Source organism: Salvia splendens, chromosome 15 (assembly GCF_004379255.2).
Source record: "Salvia splendens isolate huo1 chromosome 15, SspV2, whole genome shotgun sequence".
NCBI classification, from domain to species: Eukaryota; Viridiplantae; Streptophyta; class Magnoliopsida; order Lamiales; family Lamiaceae; genus Salvia; species Salvia splendens.
The window spans coordinates 10,987,522-11,010,462 of record NC_056046.1 but is presented as its reverse complement, the minus strand read 5'-3'; the positions used below and the strand labels follow the sequence as shown (position 1 = coordinate 11,010,462).

The 22,941-nt window shown below is 39.4% G+C and overlaps 5 protein-coding genes across 5 annotated transcripts; 2 read left to right on the top strand and 3 right to left on the bottom strand.

The window, feature by feature from the left end:
- Positions 1-7,526: 7,526 nt before the first annotated feature.
- Positions 7,527-10,790, top strand: LOC121766413 (glucan endo-1,3-beta-glucosidase 3-like). Its single transcript, XM_042162706.1, has 4 exons — positions 7,527-7,857; positions 8,869-10,122; positions 10,253-10,280; positions 10,418-10,790. The coding sequence occupies exons 1-4, from the start codon at positions 7,794-7,796 to the stop codon at positions 10,578-10,580; spliced, it is 1,509 nt and encodes a 502-aa protein (XP_042018640.1). The 5' UTR covers positions 7,527-7,793; the 3' UTR covers positions 10,581-10,790.
- Positions 10,791-10,870: 80 nt separating this feature from the next.
- LOC121766414 (dynein light chain 1, cytoplasmic-like) lies at positions 10,871-12,126 on the bottom strand. Its single transcript, XM_042162707.1, has 2 exons — positions 11,960-12,126; positions 10,871-11,194 (listed from the first exon to the last, which is right to left on the bottom strand). The coding sequence occupies exons 1-2, from the start codon at positions 12,092-12,094 to the stop codon at positions 11,039-11,041; spliced, it is 291 nt and encodes a 96-aa protein (XP_042018641.1). The 5' UTR covers positions 12,095-12,126; the 3' UTR covers positions 10,871-11,038.
- Positions 12,127-12,822: 696 nt separating this feature from the next.
- On the top strand, positions 12,823-15,276 carry LOC121766690 (zinc finger MYM-type protein 1-like). Its single transcript, XM_042162958.1, has one exon. It carries the CDS (start codon positions 12,823-12,825, stop codon positions 15,274-15,276), a length of 2,454 nt encoding a protein of 817 aa, XP_042018892.1.
- A 1,436-nt stretch (positions 15,277-16,712) lies between these two features.
- LOC121766689 (protein PLANT CADMIUM RESISTANCE 7-like) lies at positions 16,713-18,115 on the bottom strand. The gene is made up of 4 exons (XM_042162957.1): positions 17,959-18,115; positions 17,805-17,865; positions 17,098-17,294; positions 16,713-16,954 (listed from the first exon to the last, which is right to left on the bottom strand). The coding sequence occupies exons 1-4, from the start codon at positions 18,113-18,115 to the stop codon at positions 16,782-16,784; spliced, it is 588 nt and encodes a 195-aa protein (XP_042018891.1). The 3' UTR covers positions 16,713-16,781.
- A 3,369-nt stretch (positions 18,116-21,484) lies between these two features.
- LOC121769487 (protein PLANT CADMIUM RESISTANCE 1-like) lies at positions 21,485-22,923 on the bottom strand. Its single transcript, XM_042166308.1, has 4 exons — positions 22,711-22,923; positions 22,560-22,631; positions 21,841-22,050; positions 21,485-21,705 (listed from the first exon to the last, which is right to left on the bottom strand). Exons 1-4 carry the CDS (start codon positions 22,901-22,903, stop codon positions 21,629-21,631), a joined length of 552 nt encoding a protein of 183 aa, XP_042022242.1. The 5' UTR covers positions 22,904-22,923; the 3' UTR covers positions 21,485-21,628.
- Positions 22,924-22,941: the final 18 nt, after the last annotated feature.

Below are 22,941 nucleotides of genomic sequence, written 5' to 3'. Positions count from 1 at the left end.
TGTCTGTGTAGCCATGTATTTCTAAGTGTCCATGCTTCTTAAACAGCACCCCATGTCCTGGTGTACTCTTCAAGTATCGTACAATTCTCAATACCGCCTCCCAATGTTCTTCTTGCGGTGCATGCATGAATTGACTTACTACTCCAACGGCGTAGGCAAGATCTGGCCTGGTGTGAGATAAGTAGATAAGTTTCCCGACCAGCCGTTGGTATTTTCCTCGATCAACAAGTTTGGCTCCTTCCCAGATCTGTAGTCCATGATTCTGGACCATTGGGGTGTCTGCTGGCTTGCAATCCATCATCCCTGTTTCTGCTAGAATATCGAGTATATACTTCCTTTGATTGATAAAGATCTCCTGTTTTGACCTAAGTACCTCTATCCCCAAGAAGTACTTTAAGAGGCCAAGATCCTTCATCTCAAATTCCTTAGACAGATTTTTCCTCAACTGATCTATTTCTTCTTCATCATCGCCAGTAATAATCATATCATCAACATAAATAATAAGACATGTGATCTTACCATTTCTTTTTTTGAGAAATAGGGTGTGGTCTGAGTTACTTCTTCATTACTTTGGTGAATATCCCGAACCATGCTCTGAGAGACTGCTTGAGGCCATATAGTGCCTTCTTGAGCTTGCAGACGTCTCCATTCTGAAAATCTCCAGTAAACCCAGGTGGGGGAACCATATAGACGGGTTTGGTCAGTTCTCCATATAGGAAAGCATTGATCACGTCAAACTGATGTAGAGGCCAGTCTCGGTTAGCCGCCACTGAAAATAACACTCTCACTGTATTAATCTTGGCAACAAGAGAAAAGGTCTCCGCATAATCGACATCATAAGTTTGTGTATATCCCTTCGCAACTAGTCTCGCCTTGTATCGGTCAATGGATCCATCGGGCCTTCTTTTAATTGTAAACACCCATCTACGCCCCACTGTAGTTGCTCCCTCGGGTAGCTTACTAACTTCCCAAGTCTTGTTTTTCAACAGAGCGTCCATCTCTACAAGCATAGCATCTCTCCAATGCTTAAATTTCCATGCCTCTTCTACTGTATAAGGAATTTCTTCTTCTTCATAGAGGGCAGCTTCGAATGCCCTAGCCATTTTAGCTAGGTTTCCTTTCACAAAGTTTGCCACCGCATATTGACTTTTTCTGCATGTCTTCTCTGGGGAGAACCTCTTCGGAGGGATTCCACGATTACTTCGTGGTGGGAGTATATAGCGACCTGTATTCTCATCTAGAGTCGTACTCTCATCTGTAATTTCTGCATCAATAGAGTCAGTAGTAGTAGTATCTTCTTGAGGTGATCGGGAATTACCTTAGGTGCATGGGATACCAGTTGAGGAGAGGTACTCGAGCGCGGTTGAGAGTACTCCGTAGTGTTTGAGACATGCTCGGCGACAGTGCTAACCTTTTCTGTTGAGTCCTTGTTGGAGGGACTTGGCCTAGGCACAAACCAACTTAGGTAGTCCAAAGTGTTGTATGACTCACTCTCCCCTGACTACTAAGGTTGGTTTGGTAATAAAACTCAGTTTCCAAAAAGTTACAATTCATTGTGGTTACTACCCTTTTTGTGGTTGGGTCATAGCATCTATACCCTTTCTGGTTAATCCCGTACCCCACAAACACACATTTGGTAGCACAAGGTGACAGTTTAGTTCTTTCATGCTTTGGGATATGGACGTATACAGTACATCCAAAAACTTTGGGTTGAAGGTTAAGATGTTCGGGTATTTTGGTGAGTTTGGAGAGGGTATCGAGAGGTGTTTTTTTGTTTAGGATTTTAGTAGGGAGTCGGTTTATGAGGTAAATAGAGGTGGCAACAGCTTCGGGCCAGAAGTGAGTCGGGACTTTTGATTCTAACATCAAGGCTCGGGTAATTTCAAGGATGATTCTATTTTTTCGTTCTGCTACCCCATTTTGTTCTGGTGTGTGGGGGCAGGAGGTTTGATGTATCAGGCCCTTTTGGGTAAAGAAGTCTATCATTTTCTGGTTCACAAATTCCCTCCCATTGTCGGATCGAAGGGTTTTTTATCGTGGTCTGGAATTGGGTTTGGATAAGATTAAAGAAAAGGATAAACTTGTCAATTACCTCAGACTTGTGTTTCAAAAAAATATCCACGTCATCCTAGTGCAATCATCTACAAAAATTACAAAGTATCTTAACCCATTACCCCCAACAATAGGTGCATGGCCCCACACATCAGCATGAACAAGGGAAAAAATGGAATTCATACGAGTGTTTGTAGATTTAAATGATTGTCTGTGGCTCTTGGCCAAAACACAAGTCTCACAAGAAAAGTCTTCTGGAATAGGGAGTTTAGGAAAATGTAACCTAAAATAACCAGGGGAAGGGTGTCCCAGTCGTTGGTGCCAAAGCCAAATCTCTCGTTCTATGGACCCGTGAGCCAGCATCACACTGCCTTGTTGAGCTATCTCATCCACGTAGTAGAGTCCTTGGCTCTCAGTGCCCCGCCCAAGTATCTTCCTCGTCCGAATATCCTGTAAAATACAGAAGTCGGGATGCATCAGTAAGGTACAGTTAAACTCCTTTGTTACATGGCTTATAGACATCAATCTTTGGGACAAAGTTGGAACATAAAGACAGTTTGACAGCCTCAAGGTTGGGGATATCTCAATAGTGCCTGCCCCGGCCACATTAATCATTTCACCACTAGCAGTATGTATATAGGTTTTAGTAATATCACTAAAACTAATAAAATCATTTTTATTTGGGGTCATGGTGTCTGTAGTTCCACAATCAAATATCCATCCCCGTTTTTCACCCCCATTATCTCTCTTAACAGTAAATGCAGCGGAAATATAGTCCAAGGGCTCAAAACGATTTTTCAGTGGAAGAGGGTTAAATTGCATATTTGGCCGAAAATCTGGGGGTTTGTCACAATAATGTACAAGCTGGGGTTCATTATGCAATTTATCAGGAAATTGGGGACTATCATGCAATAGGTGGGGTGCATGCCGGTATTTACTAAAATTCTGGGGGGGGGGGGTTGTGAATAATTATGGTGTGGGGGTGTAAAATGAAAATTAGGGTTAGGGTTAATACACCCCAAGCCTTTACCACCGTCAATCTTCGCGCCGCCTTCCCCATTTTGGTTCCACATCTTGCCGGTGAAATTGCCAGCGCCGACCACCCCGCCGACGTTCCCGCCTATGCCAGAAGCTTCCGGTTCCTCCTTTTGCTTTCCCCGTCCGGTTATCACTTCTCGATTGCCTGATATAGTTTTCGCCGCTTCACTGCCGGCGGAAACTCCAATGGCCATCTTGGCCTTTGCCGTTTGCCTTTCTTCCCACCAAAGCTTGGCTTTGTCAACCGGTTCGCTCCCCGGGTGGTGAACGGAGGTGGTTTGGCGCCAGGTTCTGCTCCGGTTACCTTGGCGTTGCCCCTGAGTCGCAAGTCCATGACCGATTCCTTGCGATTCTGTTCCGCCGTGGGTACTAGGGTTTGAGGATTCCGGTGGCCCTAATCTCTGTCGGGCCGCCTCCCTTTTAATCCACCTAGATGCGGTTTCCAGTGGGTAATTTCCTCCATTAAGTTTGGATGCAACGGTTACATTCTTACTTGCTCGAATCTTGCTGCTTGATGATTCTGACGAATCTGTTGTTGGTTTCTTCTCGTCGTCTGACATTTTGGACACTGATTTGAATTTTGTTTGCTCACTAGTTCTTGTTTATTTTGGCCGAGATAGGTTTGGGCAATGATGAAAATAATTCTGAGCCCTTGTTTAAACAAGGCTCTGATGCCATGTTGAAATGGGTTTTGGGGAATTCATATCACTCTTTCTCATTGATAATCACAAGATTTACACGCCTCTTTATAGGCCTTCAAGAATACAAATAAGGTAAGATAGATTTCTTGTTCCATAATCTTCTATACAAGGTAAATATCAATTTCTAGTTAATTGTGATCACAGGAAATCAGCTACGGGAAATCTTCCCTTCCACGGTGAGATCTTTCCTTCCAACACAGAATTTAAAATGTTTAGGAAGCGAACTTTGATATGGTGTTTTAAGTGTTTAATTAACAGCTGTTAAGTTACAAATCAAAGTCAAAATTGTTTTGACCGTCACTTTAAGAGTAAAAATGGACAAATTCATAATGTCAAGTACTCGAAGCTATCAAATTTTTTTATTTAAGACTAAAAAGGAACTTTAATCTACACTGATATTATACATTTAGTACTTAAAGATTCTACAAGTAATCCTAAAAGTAGCCTTTCATAATTTTAAAAAAAGTCACATATTATAAAAAAAGAGTGAATCGCACTAAATGACCCTAACTTTTGCACTTGTTACGTTAGTGACCCATAACAAAAAAAGCATCAGAGGGGCCTAACATTAAATATAATGACGAATGAAGTTTTTTAGCCACTTTTCAGACGAAAATACCCAAATAGCTTGAAGGGCATTTTTGGCAATCCCTAAATTCGCTGACATATGAATTTTTTCACATTTCTGTCATCACCTTCTTAAGTGATTTCCTAATAATTTCTAGTACTTCATACGTGATTAAAGTTTTGTCAATATTTGTAAAAAAGTAATTCTTAGGGCATCCACAGTGGGGCGGACGATGGCGTGCCCGAGCGCGCCTCGTCCGCCACTGTGGGTGCGCGGACGACGGACGATGCGTCGTCTGCGCCCTAAGCTTAGTCCGCGGATGAAGCGCGGACGATAGGGCATCGTCCGCGACATCGTTTTCCCACTGTGGGCGACACAGACGATGACGCGGACGATGCAACGCGTTTTTGTTTTTTTTTTTTCAAATTTGTCTATTTAAACCTCGATTGTCATTCTATTTTTCATACGAACATTTCTTGCATCTCTCATTTCTCTCATCTCTCACATTTCTCCATCTCTCACAAACCAAAATGAACCACGACGATGACCGGAGTTCCTCGGAGGACGGTAGTCCGACCTTGACTTGAGCCTTAAATGCAGTCGTGCAAGACGCAATGGCGGAATGCTTAGCCATAATGCAATGCGAGGAGGCGGCGGCAGGGCAGAGCAGATCCCCAGGCCTATTCGACGTCGGACGTTTGTCCTCCGCGAACACGCCGCAGCTCATGAACGTCTATTTGCAGACTATTTTGCCGAGCAACCACGGTGGGGCCCGACTATTTTTCGCAGCCGGTTTAGAATGCATCGTTACCTTTTTCTCAGCATTGTCTAGACGTTGGAGTCAAGTGATGAATACTTCCAGTATCGGGAAGATGACATCGGCAGACCCGGACTTACGCCGATGCAGAAGTGCACAGTTGCACTCCGTCAGTTGGCCTATGGCACCAGCGCTGACATGTTCGACGAGTACCTCCACGTCAGGGATACAACAGGCCGCGAGTGCCTGAAGAGATTTTGTAGGGGAGTTGTGGAGGCCTACAGTGACACATACTTGCGAAAGCCGACTGCTGTAGATTGCCAGGGCCTAATGAGAATGCACGAGACGGCGCACGACTTTCCTGGGATGCTAGGGAGCATCGACTGTATGCACTGGGAGTGGAAGAATTGTTCAACGGCGTGGAGATGCCAATTCACTAGTGGATACAAGGGCAGCCACCCGACGATGATCCTCGAAGCCGTCGCTGGATCTGGCATGCTTACTTCGGTGTAGCCGGGTCGAACAACGACATCAACGTCCTCAACTCATCCACCCTCTTCACCGAGAAATGCAACGGCCCGCCCATCGAGTTCACTGCCAACAGGCGCCAATCCCACATGGGGTACTACTTGGCCAATGGCATATACCCAATGTGGCCTGTTTTTCTGAAGACGATCAGCTGCCCAATTGGTGATAAGAGAGTTATATTTGCGCAAAAGCAGGAGGCGGCGCAGAAGGATGTGGAACGGGCATTTGGTGTGCTCCAATCACGGTGGGCAATAGTGAAAGGGCCGGGGCGTCTCTGGTTCAAGGAAGTCCTCGCCGATGTCATGTATGCGTGCATAATCTTGCACAACATGATAGTCGAACATGAAGGTAGGAGCATCACCGATTGGACCGATGCCGAAGGTGCATCTAGCTCCTCCAGCACGGCGACCCCGCCCCCCGCTCAAGGATTATCGACGGGTTTCAATGAGGTTCTATCTAGACATGCCTCAATGCGCAACCAACATGGCCATGCGCAACTCATGAACGACATGATTGAAGAAGTGTGGGCCCGTATCCGCCGTCGCTGAGTTTTCATTTTTTTTTAATTCGTATTGTAATGTATTAATTATATACATGAAATGCATGTTTTTTTCAATTTTTGTAGTTATTTAAATATTCAAATAGAAGAAAATGCTTAGGGCGCCCCACTGCAGGTGGAAGGGCATGAGGATAAAATGCTGACGTGGCGGTGCATAGGGCGGGCTTTAAGGCGCCCCACTGTGGATGCTCTTATGTCCCTCTAGTTATATCATGTAGGAAATTCATTGAGAAATAAAAATATGGAAAAGTGAAGTTATTTATGCAATAAAATCCGAATCAATAATACAGAATAAAAAAGATTTCACATTTAATTTAATGATACAATAATTATTTTATTGAAAACATTGACATTTAAAATATTATTTCATTATATATCATCGAACTAATTTGTTACTTTAAGACGGTTTTTATGATTGATATTTTATTGATGTAATTTTAATTTAGCTCAAACTGAAATTTTTAACATCATATGAACATTCAATCTTTAGATATAAATTTGCATAGTTTCTTGCGATAAAATTGAAACGTGACTAATATTTGAAAAAACTCAAGCATGTGATATTAGCTATTTAATCCTTCAAGATTTATAAATTAATAATAGTATTTGAAATAAGACTATGTAAATTTATAAATTAATACTGCAAAATTAGGATATTTTCATAATAAATAAAATTGATCCATAAATCAATGTAAATGAAATAAATTACGGGAAATAAAAACATGAAAAAATACCAGAAAATGAGTTTTATAAGGAAGAAATGACCTCATTTTATTATGTTCATATTAATTAATGCAGATAATGATAAATATGTATATTATAAAAAATAAAAAAGTGTAAATAATGATAAAATTTTAATTACGTATGAAGTAAAAAACTTATTAGAAAATTACATAAGAAGTTGCTGACAGAAATGTGGCAGAAATCACATGTCAGCAATATAATGGATTGACAAAAATGCCCTTTTAGGGTCTGAGGGTGTTTTGGTCCGAAAAAACTTAATTCGTGATTATATTTAACGTTAGGGTCCTCTAGTGCTATTTTTTTTGTTAGGGTCATTTGGTGCATTTCACTCTATGAAAAATAAAATAGTTCATAGATTTAAACATCACTGCATTAGATCACGATGTACTAAATTTTATAATTCAATCTACATAAATCCATTTAATGTTAAAAGAAAAAGAAAATACTCCTATATCAAAAAGGAAATTTTGTGTTTGAACTTTAAAATGGGCAAAGGGCAAAGGGCAATCAATGTTCAAACGGCCCGCAGCATATATAAAAAAAAGTATAGAAAATGAAATTGAATATTGGCCGTCGATTTCTGACAAAGTACAGTAAAGTGATACGACACAGCTGAAAACACACAAACGATTCCTCTCTAGACAGCAGCCCCTTCCACACACACACACACACACACACACACACACACTTATTTCCTCTCTCTTCTCACTCAAGCACTTCCAAGGTTGTAGCAATTGCAAACCCCCTTCATCCGCCTATTTTGTTTGGTTTTTTGCTCAAATAGCGTGGGCACTTGGTTCTTTGGATTGGAGCTTTGTAGTTCAAGAAACATAAAGGCTTCGCCAAATGGGGTTATTTCTTCTTGCCCTTTTCCTCATGGCCTTTTCTGCAACTTGCGCTGATGAAGAAGGTAGCTCATTTATTTGAAATTTCTGTTTTACTTCTTCTTCTTCTTATGGATTTCTAACTGAGCTCATATTTAGTTGCATTTCGATCTCTGTTATTAAGTTTTATGATTTATTGCTGTCTGGATTAGGGGTATTTTGTTCTGCACTTAAAGATTGGTTTTTTAGAAGAAATATGATAAAGATTGTTTTTTTTGGAAGAAATATGAATACTTCTGCTTGTGCAAGTTCTTCCATTAAGTTTTTTGAATGGTAAACTGAAAATCCTTAATTAAATATTTTCCTGTCCGTAGTGGAAGTTTTCTGCATATTGCTACCCAGCTCATGTAGCTTTTCTTTTGGACACAAATTGTAGTACCAAAGATTCTATGAGGTAATCTTGACCCCACACCATATGTACAGGGTTTTTTTCTTCACCATATATATCTACACATACCCTCATTGATGTCTGTGCTTGTGTGTGAATAGCACAATGCAAGTGTGGTTGAGGAGACCCATTGAGTAATGGGAGGGCCAGGACACTCATGTTGTTCCCCAACTTATTGTTGACTGTCCCATTTTAATAGTTTGGAATCTGACATGTTAGCCATGTGATTATGGATCAGTTGATATTTTGTAGTTTGTTTAATCAAATGGGCTAATAACTAGTGCTTTCCACAACTGTCTGTCAGCTGCTTTCAAATTTTGTTTTTAAGTTAGTGCATTATTAGGTAATAATTGCAACATTCTTTTGGTAAATAATGTTTCTTAGATAGATTATTACCTCATGGCTTTTATCTGCCTAAGCTTTCTTGATACATTGGTTGTTCTTTCTGTAAGAGTCAATCATGTGGTAGGCTCCTTACCTCCACAAGCTATGACTTAGTGTAGGTATTGAACATTCAAACCTGTCTACAAAATTTGGAAAGATCATAAGAATGGTAATATATCTCTATATTAGGAGAACTGTGGATTTGTCTGTTTGGCACTACAAGGCAACCAGAAATCATCTTAATGTGTTGGTTTCTCACCCGCAGCTGCTTTCATTGGAGTAAACATTGGCACCGCCCTCTCAGACATGCCAGATCCGACCCAAGTGGTGGCCCTTTTAAAATCTCAGCAAATCCAGCATGTAAGGCTATTTGATGCTGACAGAGCAATGCTACTAGCTCTTGCTAATACCGGTATACATGTCACCGTATCCGTGCCTAATGATCAACTGTTAGGCATTGGGCAGTCTAATTCCACTGCTGCTAATTGGGTTTCTCGCAATGTTCTTGCTTACGTCCCTGCCACCAACATAACTGCGATAGCAGTTGGCTCTGAAGTTCTAACCACACTTCCGAATGCTGCTCCAGTTCTCGTCTCTGCAATGAGTTTTATTCACTCTGCCCTCGTGGCTTCTAATCTTGGCTCCCACATAAAAGTTTCCACTCCACATTCATCTTCCGTAATCCTTGACCCGTTTCCGCCCTCTCAAGCTTTCTTCAATCGCACTTGGGAACCTGTCATGGTGCCGTTGCTTAAGTTTTTGCAATCTACAGACTCTTATCTTATGCTAAACGTTTATCCTTATTATGATTACATGAAAGCCAGTGGTGCCATTTCATTGGACTATGCTCTCTTCCGACCTCTTCTTCCAACCAAGGAAGCCGTTGATCTCAATACGCTCCTCCACTACACCAATGTATTTGATGCTGTTGTTGATGCAGCATACTTTGCAACATCGTATCTGAACTTCACTAATATCCCTGTCGTGGTGACAGAGTCAGGTTGGCCTTCCAAGGGTGACTCATCAGAGCCGGATGCCACCCTAGACAACGCCAACACATACAACAGTAACCTCATAAGGCACATTCTCAACAACACGGGGACCCCAAAACATCCTGGCATTGCTGTTAGTACATATATTTACGAACTATACAATGAGGATCTTAGGCCAGGACCCGTTTCAGAGAAGAACTGGGGGCTCTTTGATGGCAATGGGATGCCGGTTTATATACTGCGCCTGACCGGCTCAGGGACAGTGTTGGCAAACGATACTACTAATCAGACTTATTGTGTTGCAAGGGAAGGCGCTGACAAGAAGATGTTACAGGCAGCATTAGATTGGGCGTGTGGACCGGGGAAAGTGGATTGCTCTCCTTTATTGCAGGGGCAGCCATGCTACGAACCTGATACTGTTGCGAGCCATGCTTCATATGCTTTTGATGCGTACTATCACCGGATGGCAATGGGTGAGGGAACCTGTAACTTTAATGGTGTTGCTACCATCACCACAACAGACCCTAGTAAGTCCGCGAAAGCACTTTCCTATTCTTATATTGGGATTTTCCAGCTAAATTTGATCATGGCAAAATTTATGCAACTAATTATCTATGATTTGAGTATCTCACAAGAGGTTGCTTTGTCATACTGCAGGTCATGCTTCTTGCATTTTTTCTGGAAGGTACTAATTTATTTGCTTGTTGATACAATTAATATACATGTGGAGTAAACCATTTGTTGACCTCTATCTTGTTCAATGCAACATATTAAGGTTATTGCTGCTTTCAAGTTTATCTTACAAATTTTTCTCTGCATCAGTGCTGGAAGAAATGGCACCTTCACAAACACAACAGCCGTTGCTCCATCAACTAATTCTACAGTTTCTGGTGGTCATTCGCGTTCTCTGTGCAGAAAAGATTTTTACGGGCACTCTCTAGTACTACTACTTGGTTTCGTGTTATGGACTGCTGCATATTTGTAATGATATATATCCGCATTCATGTCTCCGACTAAGTCGTGCTTGAAACCCTAACACAAGTCCAGCACACCCAATTTTGTTCTCTCCAGAAGAGTTAGGGGTGAGAATTTCCTTGTGTAACATAACTGGGGTAGTAGAAAAGTATTGATTCATTCATTTGTGTAACAAAACATCAATTTCTCAATGATTCATGATTTGGGCTTTTTGTGTTTCTGAATTGAATTTAGAGTGACAAATAGCACAGAAAAATCCAATGCTCTTTTGTATCTATGTTGAATGATAACATACGGAAATAGAAACCCAATGCAACTGCTTAAATCTACAATCAACTTCCTCAAACCATCACCACTACATACAACCAAAACCATGTACGTTTGTCCCTTTTTTCTGAACATATCCCCCTCAATCCAACTACATTTTCTTACCACTTAAAACATGGATTAAACACAAGAAACGGTAGATCATTGTTCCAAAGGGTCCACGGCAGTCTTGAAGAGAAGAACATACACTTTATCAATGGAGAAATACAAGAACCCCCCAAGGGAATGTGTCACATATGAGCCAAAGCTGGTTCCAACAATGCAATGCCACGCCGGACCATATGTTGAGTCGAACTCCTGCAAATACCATAAATGCTCCTCATATCTTCATGTATCATGATCGCCAAACGAAGTTTGTACACATAATCAATACACATATGAATCAAACAAAGTAGTATGATTATCAGAAACAAGTACTCCAAATGGTGCAAAAGAAATATATATTCTTCATGTAACACAATGATCATTGTCAAACTTTATACTGAATTATGAGCTGATAGTAATTCATCATACACATCTCAAATAGCATTACCATCTACACACTTCTAAGTTTTTACTGGTACTATTATTCAACTTTGAACTAAGTAAAAGTAAAAGCTTGCACACGCTGCGTTCAAGAAAGTTGGTCTTCTGTGGATAAAAAAGAGGAGTCAAAACATTTTTTAGTGCACCTTCTCAAAAAAATGAACTTTTACTGCAACTGAGGTAATGTTTTCAACTTTTCAAAGCTTTTCCTAGAACTCTGCACAACCAACATCCACAAAATAACACCATACTGGTAACTAGCTAAACGAATGGTGAACAGAAAAAATGGTTAGTTCTTTCAGCAATCAATGAATCAACACTACACATTATCATACGCCAATAGTAGGTATAAAACGAATTAACGAGCCTTCACAAGCCCATGAAAACCATTCCGCATTTCACAAAAACAGATGAACCCTTTGCTAAAAATTCAATCTTTTTATATGGGAAAAAGTTGCAAATACAAGATAAGTTAAAAAAACACTAATTGCAAGTGAGCAAGCAAGAAACTGATAAAAAAAGAAAAAGAAAAGGGACCTTTTTGAGGGAAAGAGCGAGGCGTTTGCTGTCGAGCTTGAGAGAAGCCATGGAATCTATAATGTCTCTTGCAGTTTTGAAGGCGTGATTCTGCAGAGGCAGAGGCATATCCGAGGCTCTCACACGGACATTCATGCACTGGCGGAGGGAGCTGGGACAAAGGGGGTACGAGTGTACCCCCAAAAAAAAAAAATTTTTAGTAGTATTATATTAATAATATAGGTATACTGTCCCCTATTGCTATTGGGCTACTCCTGTACAAATAAAATTTATAAGTGGGCCTTTAAAGATTTATATGCCCAAAAAACTTCCCAAATTGGGCCTTCAAATTTTCCACTTTCAATTCATTGTACCGTCCCTGCCTGCCTCAGTCTGCCACCGCCACTGGTTGATCATCAGCCATCAGGTTAGTTGTTTTCCTCAAATTAACGCTCGAATTTTTGTGTAATGTAGTTATCGAATTGATTTCGTTTTCTGGTGTTGTTTGAGTTATTGTGGCTGCCCTGCTGCCTCAGTAAATATCACATGCTCTGCTCCTCGATCATTTAAATACCAAAACCTTATAATAAATGAAAATTATTATTCTTTTATTTTAACAAGATGCTCCTCATATCATTACCAGAACACAACTTGAACAGCCTCTGAGTTCTTGAGAAAGTAAAATTTATTCGTTTTGTGTGGAAATTTATTCCAAGATTGGATTTGGAACTGGGGTTTCCTTGATTACTCATCCAATGTAAGATTTTTGTTGCTAATTACTGTTATATTACCTTTCTTGAACATTTTAGTAATTATTGTAATGAAATCGTGTGCAGGAAATAAAATAAAAAGTGATGAGAAAACAATCCGATCTTCGACAATTTATGTCCAAAAGGAGAAAAACTCATGATAGTTCAAGCTCTCCGGCTTCAAGCTCTCTACCTTCAAGCTCTCCGGCTTCAAGCACTCCACCTTCAAGCTCTCCACCTTCAAGCTCTCCGGCTTCAAATTCAATTGGTATTGTATCTCCTTCAGATGCTAGTGTGCCATTACATGAGGAAGAATTGATTTATGATATCGAAAAACTTCATCATGATCCTATTAGAAGAACCGATATAATGAAATATCCTCCAAATGAGCGAGATACAATTAGGAGGGCGTATATTCTTAGAAAACCTTGTCAGCCAAGAACTTTTTCTTTTCCTCAAAAAGAAGTTGGAGGTTCGCGTCGTCGGTTTATGGTTTCATGGTTTGATAAATGGGATTGGCTTGAATATAGTATGGATGAAGATGCTGCATTTTGTTTTGTATGCTACTTGTTCAAGAATGAAGTTGGACATGCGGGGGGTGATGCATTTGTGAATAAAGGATTTAAGTCGTGGAATAAGCCGGACCGATTTATAAAACATATTGGTGGAGTTAGAAGTGCTCATAATATTGCTTATGAGAAATATGTGAACTTGAGGGATGGCAAAAAGAAATCGATTTTGGTTTCTTTAGATAATGTTAGTGATGTGATTAACAACGAATATAATGTTCGCTTGAAGGCTTCAATTTCTTGTTTACGTTACCTATTGGGACAAGGCATGGCATTTCGTGGTCACAGGGAAGGTGAAGATTCCCTTAATAGGGGAAATTTTCTTGAACTTTTAAAATGGTTGAAGGCACATAATGAAGTTATTTCAAAAGTGACTTTGGAAAATGCCCCTGGAAATTGTCAATTGACATCTCCAACTATTCAAAAAGACATCATCAATTGTTGTGCTAAAGAAACAATGAAGAGAATTGTGGATGATCTTGGTGATGACTACTTTGCTATATTAGCTGATGAATCTAGTGATGTGTCCCAAAAGGAACAACTGGCTCTTTGTTTGCGCTATGTTGAAAAGAAAAGGGGAAAGGTAGTTGAACGATTCATTGGTCTTGTGCATGTTGGTGATACTACATCTTTGTCTCTTAGAAGTGCAATTATGACTTTACTTGTTGAACATTCATTAAGCCCATCCAAGATTCGAGGGCAAGGATATGATGGGGCTAGTAACATGAAGGGTGAGATACATGGACTCAAGACTTTGATCATGAAAGATACTCCAAGCGCTTACTACGTACATTGCTTTGCCCACCAGCTTCAACTAACATTGGTAGCCATTTCAAAAAAGAACGATGATTGTAGTTGGCTTTTTGAAACTGTTGGTATTTTGTTGAATGTAATTGGAGTTTCTTGTAAGAGAAATGAATTGCTTCGCGAAGTTCAAGCACAAAAAGTTGCTCAAGCCTTGGAAATTGGTGAACTTGAATCGGGATCGGGGTTGAATCAAGAACTTAGTTTGAAGAGGCCTGGAGACACTCGTTGGAGTTCTCACTACAAGACTCTTTTGAATATCATGGACTTATTTTCTACAATTTTTGAAGTTCTTACGATGATTGGAAAGAAAGATTCCGTTTTCGATGATAAGGGAAAAGCTCAAGGCATTTTGTACTTACTAGAGTCATTTGATTTCGTGTTTATGGCACAACTAATGACTACTATATTTGGGTACACTAACAATTTGTGTCTTGCTTTGCAAAGAAGAGATCAAGACATCATTAATGCTATGAGGCTTGTCACTTTAACCAAGGATCAACTACAGAAAATGAGGGAGGATGGATGGGAGATTCACTTGAACAAGGTAATCTCAATTTGCAATAAACATGGCATTGTTGTTCCAGATATGAAAGCTCACTATAGCCCTCATGGAAGATCAAAACGTTTTGTTCAACAAGTTTCATATCTTCATCATTTTCGTGTTGATGTGTTTATCAAAGTGATTGACTTCTTACTTCAAGAACTTGATAATCGATTCGATGAAGTTAATATGGAGTTGCTCAGATGTATGGCTTGCTTCAATCCTAAAGATGGCTTCTCTTCTTTTGACAAGGAAAAGGTACTCAAACTTGCCACTTTTTATCCTTCCGATTTTTCAAACATTGATTTGATGGACCTTGAGTGCCAACTTGATATATTCATTGGAGATATGAGAAGTGATGAAGACTTTCAGAATTTGCGAGATATTAGTTCTCTTTTGATGAAGCTTGTTGAAACAAAAAGAGATGTGGTTTATTCGCGTGTGGTTTTGCTTATCAAGTTGATTTTGATTCTTCCGGTTGCCACTGCAAGTGTAGAGAGGGTGTTTTCTGGAATGACATTTGTGAAGAATAAGTTGAGAAATAGAATGGGTGATCAACCTTTGAACGATTGTTTGGTCACTTTCATTGAGAAAGATGTGTTTCTACAAGTATCCGATGATGATATAGTGAATCGTTTTGAAGAAATGAAGACTCGTCGAAAAATAAATTAGATATAATGTAGTTTATTTTTTGAAATGTATGACTCTAAAATTTGTATATTTCAAAATATATTGCTTTTAGTATTAGTTTTTATTTTTGGTATGTTATATAATGATTTATCATATGACTCGCACCCCCGAATATAAATTCCTGGATCCGCCACTGCATTCATGCGATCATGATTCTGTTCCTGCTCAGCTGCATTCTTTTTCTTCTGTATCAAACTGTTCAAGAATTTGCTTCTTCTCTCCAGTTCTTCTTCTGCTCCCTGCATCTCCATTTTCAACTTGATGATGATGGTATTTTCATCTACTTTCTTCAATCATGTAGTCAGTCAAAGCTTTGAGAGAGAGAGAGAGAGAGAGAGAGAGAGAGAGAGAGAGGGTGTTGGTTGATTGATTGGTAATTTGGTAGTGTCCAAGAAAGAGAAAAGATACACTACTATTTGAAAAAAGTGTTTGTTTTTTGTAAGAAAAAGATGTGAGAAGGAATTCGGTTTCTGCAAAGTGCCAGCAAACAAGAACCTCGATTACAATGACTGAATATGGGTGTATAGTAATTTTGGTTCTTTTTAGGAAGTGTGTTTTGAAAATAAAATTTTTATGGTTTGACAATGTTGTTGGAATTGGCGTGGGTATTATTGGAAAACAAAAAAGGACTTAGTAGAGTGGAGTATTTTTTATGAAGACTGGTCACCATATTGGTGTTGCTGTAATTATCAGTTTGGTGTTCGTTGGTTTTTGGTAAAATATATTGTTATATCTATCAAGGGGAGTGATCAATTGCTAACTCACTCTCTAGTTAATAACTACAACTAATTTAAGACCATATGATTTTGGAAATCTAGTTGTTTAAAATTTGTCACGTGTAATTTTTGTTTTTATTAATTAAATTGAAAAAGATAAAAAAAAGTTACCAAATTAGGGTTTTGGATGAAAATGTCAATATAGTATTTTGAAAATATCAACACTATGCTTTGAGAATGTCAACACATTGTTTATGTCAACACATTGCTTTAAGAATGTCATTCTACATGTATTATATTGACATATTTTATATACTATGTTGACATTTGTTGTTGTACGAAAAAAATGAAAATTTTTGAAAATTTTGACATCAGAACATATGAAAGTGAGATCTCGTTAGAATCCTTATGAAATTATCTTTAATTTGATATATGTTGTGCAAAAAAATAATTTAAATCGAGAAAGTTATATGCGTTTTAAAGTTATGAGATATTTTTATAAGATATTTTTGTTGTAAAATTATGATTATGCAAACCTTGTTTAACAACTTTTTAAATCACTTTGATGAGTCTCATAGCCCTCTAATCTATGTGTACAATTGTCAGAAAAGTTCTGCTAGAAAAGATCCAATTTGGTAGATAACGTGAAAATAGTTCTATATAATTTTTGAAAAATAAACTAGACAATTGTAGAGGTTTGTGTACACAATAACAATAATTATCGATCAGTCCCACTGAATAATTATAAGTTCAACAAGCCGAATTATTGGTTTATATTACAAAAATAAACACACGAGATTTGCATGGAATTGAAAGCATCCTTATAGTACATATATATATATAGATAGAGATTTGCATGGAATATAAGTATCTGGTCATTATTCCTCCTTGAACGACTGGAGGCGTGTCAATCCCCCGATTCTGTTCCATATTTCCATGCCATCCTGCAACAAATTAACCACATCAAAACTATTCTAGTTACTATATATTTTCACAGCTTCTATTATTGCTATGAATAAGCGAAGAAAACGCTATATAGTGAGTAGTTTGTAGTGTTGGCATTTGGGAATAAATAGAAATAACATACTGATGGTCATGTCGAGTCCATGATTCTTAAGCTCGTGATACTCTTGACAGAGAGCACAACACTGGCAGAAGCATGGGCGAAGAAGTCGCACCAGAGAGTTCCTTGGAGCGAGTATCGCTGCCTCATTTTGGATCGGTGAATACAAGCACCCGTCATACACGTTATCAATATGCACTTTGTTCCATTCTGACAACAAGCTGCATCGATCATCCCATTAATTCATTACTCATTCAACTCAATCGTACCACTATACTAATAAAAACTATCAAAGTCACCACAAATATTTAAAATATCAGCATCAAAAGACAAACTTAATGCATGGGCAACAGCGCGTTGATGTAGATGGACATTGACATAATCGAGAGTTAGTAGTTAGGTCGTCCTCTCCCACAAATCATTCTTTCCAAATTCTATCATAACTACATAACTTGATTATGAAAATTTTTACTATAATGTGTTCCAATTTTCCATTTGAGTGCGTCCCTTATTAATTATCCCACTTTATTTTTTAATGAACTATTTTTGGTAGTGGACCTAACATTATGGTAACTAACTCATTTTATTATAATACTAATAATATATAAAAGTAGGATCATGTTCCACTAACTTTTTTCAACCGACTTTTCTTAAAATTCATGTCTTGTCAAAGTGTGACAGAAAAACGAGGTGAAAATTAGATATGTCTAGTATACTTACTAATGGATCATCGGTCGACGATCTCAGAAATCCGGCCAAACGTAATGCAAGGGCACCAGAGCGTCAAGCAACCTGATTATTTATGAACACACCAACCAAACAATCCATTGAGTAAGGAATTGTGAAGTAAGAGAGGGTGTGGATTAAATCAGAAAAGAAACTCACAGCTGTCGCAATCGGAAAAACAACCGTAGAGGCCGGTGGACCAGGGGACCTTACTCTGAGCTCTTGGCTCCGGATTCTCAGTGTTCATCGGGACCTCAGTCGCAGTGGCGTAACCACACGGCTGAGATGCCCTGGAGTTGGAGTTGGCGGAAACCATGATTCACAGCTGCAAATGCAAACCAAATTGGAGATGTATGACACAGATATAAATAAAATAAGCGACGACCAAAAGAACTACTCAGTCAACTTGTAGTCAATGTTGCATGCTGCAACCAACGCCTTGCTCTGTTGGCCTCACAATATTATGATATTATGGCACATCCATATCACATTATCATGAGACCTTCTTACTCTGCCCTCAAATTCTGGGAATTAAGGTTACTCCCTCATACCTCGTCCCCCATTTAGACATGCCCACCGGTTCCGGTTCCGGCGGTTAACCGCCGAACCGGAACCGGCGGTTCCGGAACCGGAACCGGAACCGGCGCAATATTCCCGAACCGGAACCGTCGCAATTCGGTTCGCGGTCCGGTTCAGGTTCAAGATATTTCGAACCGGAACCGTCACCGAACCGGCGGTTCGGGACGGTTCGGAACCGGCGGTTAACCGTGGAACCGCCGGTTCCGGCGCTTAAATCGAGGCAGGGGGATGGGGGCCGGTGGTGATCTTCAAAACCGGTCGAAACCGCCGGTTTTTCGGCGGTTAACCGGCGGTTAACTGGAAAAACCGGCGGTTAACCGCCGGTTTAGTGGCTTTCGAGGCGGCGCGGAGCACGAGGCGACAATGGAGCAGCTTTTGCAGACGGTTCGTTGACCGAACCGGCGGTTTTATTTCGGAAACCGGCGGTTTTGGCCCGGAAACCGGCGGTTCCGCCGGTTCCGGCGGTTTTCCGCCAAAACCGCCGGTTTTGTGAAAATTCAAATTTTTTTTTTTTTTTATACGCGGAATATGAAATGCGGTATAACACCGCTCACCAGGTACGTGCTCCTCCTAGTCCTTCTACATTTGATTTTGGTGGAGGGGATTTTTCCAATGTCATGATCGATCCCGACGTAGTATCACAATTGCAAGATCTATACGGTACTACAACCAATAGGACTAGAGCGACTAGTGAATTAGATATATATTTGGAATCGCGCTCTATTTTTCAAGATGCAGGTCCTCCTACTCAACAAATTGGCGTCCTTAATTGGTGGGGAACACTTGACAAAGAGTTTCCGATACTCTCCATCATGGCTAAGGAGATATTCGCCGTTCCCGCTTCCACCGTCGCCGTTGAACAAGCTTTTAGTGTCGGCGGTTGTGTCCTAGACGACAAAAGGAGCAATCTCTCCGCCAAGAACATGGAAGCCACTATGTTACTTGACGATTGGGCAAAGGCGGACATGAGAGCACAAGAGCCGGATTTCGACTTCCGTGTGGAGAGTGATGGTGAAGAATTTTCTTCCGATGGCGATGACGAGGTCAGAAGCGATAGCACTCAACATTAGCAATGAGTCGACGGGGGCGGTGAACGGCGAGCACTGCCGACCAAAAAGGTAAGCAAGGTAAGAGAACTACGTGGGCTTTGATTCCTCAATAAAATTGTGGATACGTAGGCACCTCAACTTAAATTTGAAAAGTTTAACTTCGAAAGTTTAAGTTGAGCTCAAGCCCTTTTCAATTTTTTTTTCCCCCCTATTTCATAGATCATTCAGGATGCGGCTATGTTGTACTTGAAGATCATTAAAATATATTCCCCATTTGATAAATATCAAATGCGGAATATATTTTAATGATCTTCAAGTACAACTTAGCCGCATCCTGAATGATCTATGAAATCTTACCTTGGAATCAACCTTTTTTTCTTGCAAAATGTTGCCCATTTTCTAAGCAAACACATATCAACACGCTATATACACATTGCTGCATTTCTAATAGGGGCAATTTGATCTTCCAAAGCAATCAATGCATCTCGAACACACATAGTCAGAACATTATTCAAGCATCTAGCATGGAAAAAATCAGAACAAACTATCTATTAGTACTAATTTTTTCCATGCTAGATGCTTGAATAATATTCTGACTATGTGTGTTCGAGATGCATTGATATGTGTATATAGAAATGCAGCAATGTGTATATAGCGTGTTGATATGTGTTTGCTTAGAAAATGGGCAACATTTTGCAAGAAAAAAGGGTTGATCCCAAGGTAAGAGAACTACGTGGGCTTTGATTCCTCAATAAAATTGTGGATACGTAGGCAACTCAACTTAAATTTGAAAAGTTTAACTTTGAAAGTTTAAGTTGATCTCAAGCCCTTTTCAATTTTTCCTTTTTCCCCCCCATTTCAATTTTTCCTTTTTCCCCCCCATTTCATTTCATTTCAATTTTTCCTTTTTCCAACTTAAAATTGTGGACGAGGCGACGAGCCGACGCCCGACGACACTTGTAAATTATATTACATTGTTGTATGTTGTTGTATTGTATACTTATGTATTGTAAATTGTAATGTATCGTTGTCCGTTACAACTCAAAATCAATAAAATTTATTTCATTTTCTCCTTATTCGTCTTATTTGTGCTTGAATTATGCATTGTCTTGTTCCGATTTGTTGTATAAAGCCAAATTTCAAATTTAAAAAAAAAAATAAAAAAATAATTGAACCGGCGAAACCGCCGGTTCAAAAACCGGAACCGCCAAAACCGCCGGAAAACCGGCGGTTCCGAACCGGAACCGGAACCGCCCGGTTTTCGAACCGGAACCGGAACCGTGAAATAGCCTCACGGTCCGGTTCCGGTTCCGCTTCCGCCAAAACCGGAACCGGCGGTTTTCGAACCGTGGGCATCTCTACCCCCATTCATGTGTCACAATCTTCAATTTTCGTCCATTCATTTTTATCATTTTCCATTATAGAGCTTACTTTCCATTGATTAATTATCACTCATATTTTGTTATAAAAATAATAATATAAAAATATGATTTATATTCTATCAATATTTTCAAACAACAATTTAGTACTCCCTCCGTCCCAAAGAAAATGACACACTTGGGAGATGACACGAGATTTTATGAGATGTTGTTTTGTGTGTTAAGTGGTGAGAGAAAAATATAATTTTATAGTTGATGTGAGAGGAAATGTGACATCTTTTGTGAACAAACTAAATTATCCCAACAAAATACAATCTAGGATTGAGTTGTGGGGTTTAATCTTATGAACCAAACACACTACAAATTTAATCCCGGATACAATCTTGCAAATCGAACACCCCCTAGTCTATACACTAGTGTTGATGTGAGCCAAATACCTTGTTTTGCCACTCCTGTTTTGAAATTTTCGGTTAAGATTAGAATTATGCAAACCTTGTTAATTTTAACAACTTTTTAAATTACTTTGACGAGTCTCATAGTCATAGCCCTCTAATATGTGTACAAATTGTTTAAAAAGTTCTGCCAGAAAAGTAGTTAACGTGAAAATAGTTGTGTATAATTTTTAAAAATTAAACTAGACAGGTCTAGCTTCTAGGTTTGTGTAAACCATAACAATAATTATTGATAAGTCCGACTGAATAATTATAAGTGCAACAAAATTGAATTATTGGTTTACAGTAGAAAAATAAACACACGATATTTGCATGGAATTGAAAACATTATAGTGTGTATATATATAGATGGAGATTTGCAGAAACAAAATTATCTGGTCATTCCTCCTTGAACGACTGGAGGTATGGCTATCCCCCGATTCTGTCTCTGCATATTTCCATGCCATCCTGCAACAAATTTACCACATCACTATTCTAGGTACTATATTTTCACACTTTCTATTAGTACTAATTTCACTATGAAAAAAACTGTAGAATATTGGTTAATCTGTAGTGTTGTGATCAAAAATAGAAATAACATACTGATGGTCATGTCAAATCCACGATTCTTAAGCTCGCGATACTCTTGACAGAGAGCACAAGTCTGGCAGAAGAAATGGACGCAGCAGTCGCAGCAGGGAGATTCTTGGAGCAAGTATTGCTGCCTCATTTTGGAGCGGTAGCAACACGAATAGAAGCACGACAACGCCACAAACGATAGCAATGTGTAGCGTGTTCCATTCAGACAACAAGCTGCACCGATCATCCCAATAATTCATTACTCATTCAACTCAATCATACCACTATACTAATAAAAACTATTAAAGTCACCACAAATATTATAAATATCAGCATCAAAAGACAAACTTAATGCATGGCCAATAGCTCATTGATGTAGATGGACATTGACATAAGGGTTTTACTAATAATATCCTTTTGTGAGTAGGTTTAAAAGTCTACTCCCACGAATCATTCTTTCCAAATTCTATCATAACTAAATAACTTGATTATGAAAATTTGTAGTAGTATAATTGAATACTCCATCGCCCCTTGTTATTTATCCCACTTTATTTTTTATTGTATTATTTTGTGGGAGTGGACCCCACATTCTGGTAACTCATTTTATTATAATACTAATGTATAAAGTAGGATTCACATTCCTCTAACTTTTTCAACATACATTTCTTAAAATCCATGTTTCGTCAAAGTGTGAAACGTATTGAAAAAGAGAGGTGAAAATTAGATATGTAGAGTATACTTACAGCTGGATCCTCGGTCGACGATCTCAGAAATCCGGCCAAACGTAATGCATGGACAGCAGCACGTCAAGCAACCTGATTATTTATGAAGCGTTGAGTAAGGTATTGTGAAGTAGTAAGAGAGGGTGTGGATTAATTAAGAAAAGAAACTCACAGCTGTCACAATCGGAATAACAACCGCAGAGGCCGGTGGACCAGGCGACCTTACTCTGTCTCTGAGGGTTCGGGGGTCTTGGCTCCGGCTTCTCAGGGTGAAATGGCGGGGTGGAGTTGATCGGGATCCCAGTCGCAGCAGTGGCATAACCATGCGGCTGAGATGGCCTGGAGTTGGAGTTGGCGGAGACCATGATTCACTACTGCAAATGCAAACCAAATTGGAGATATA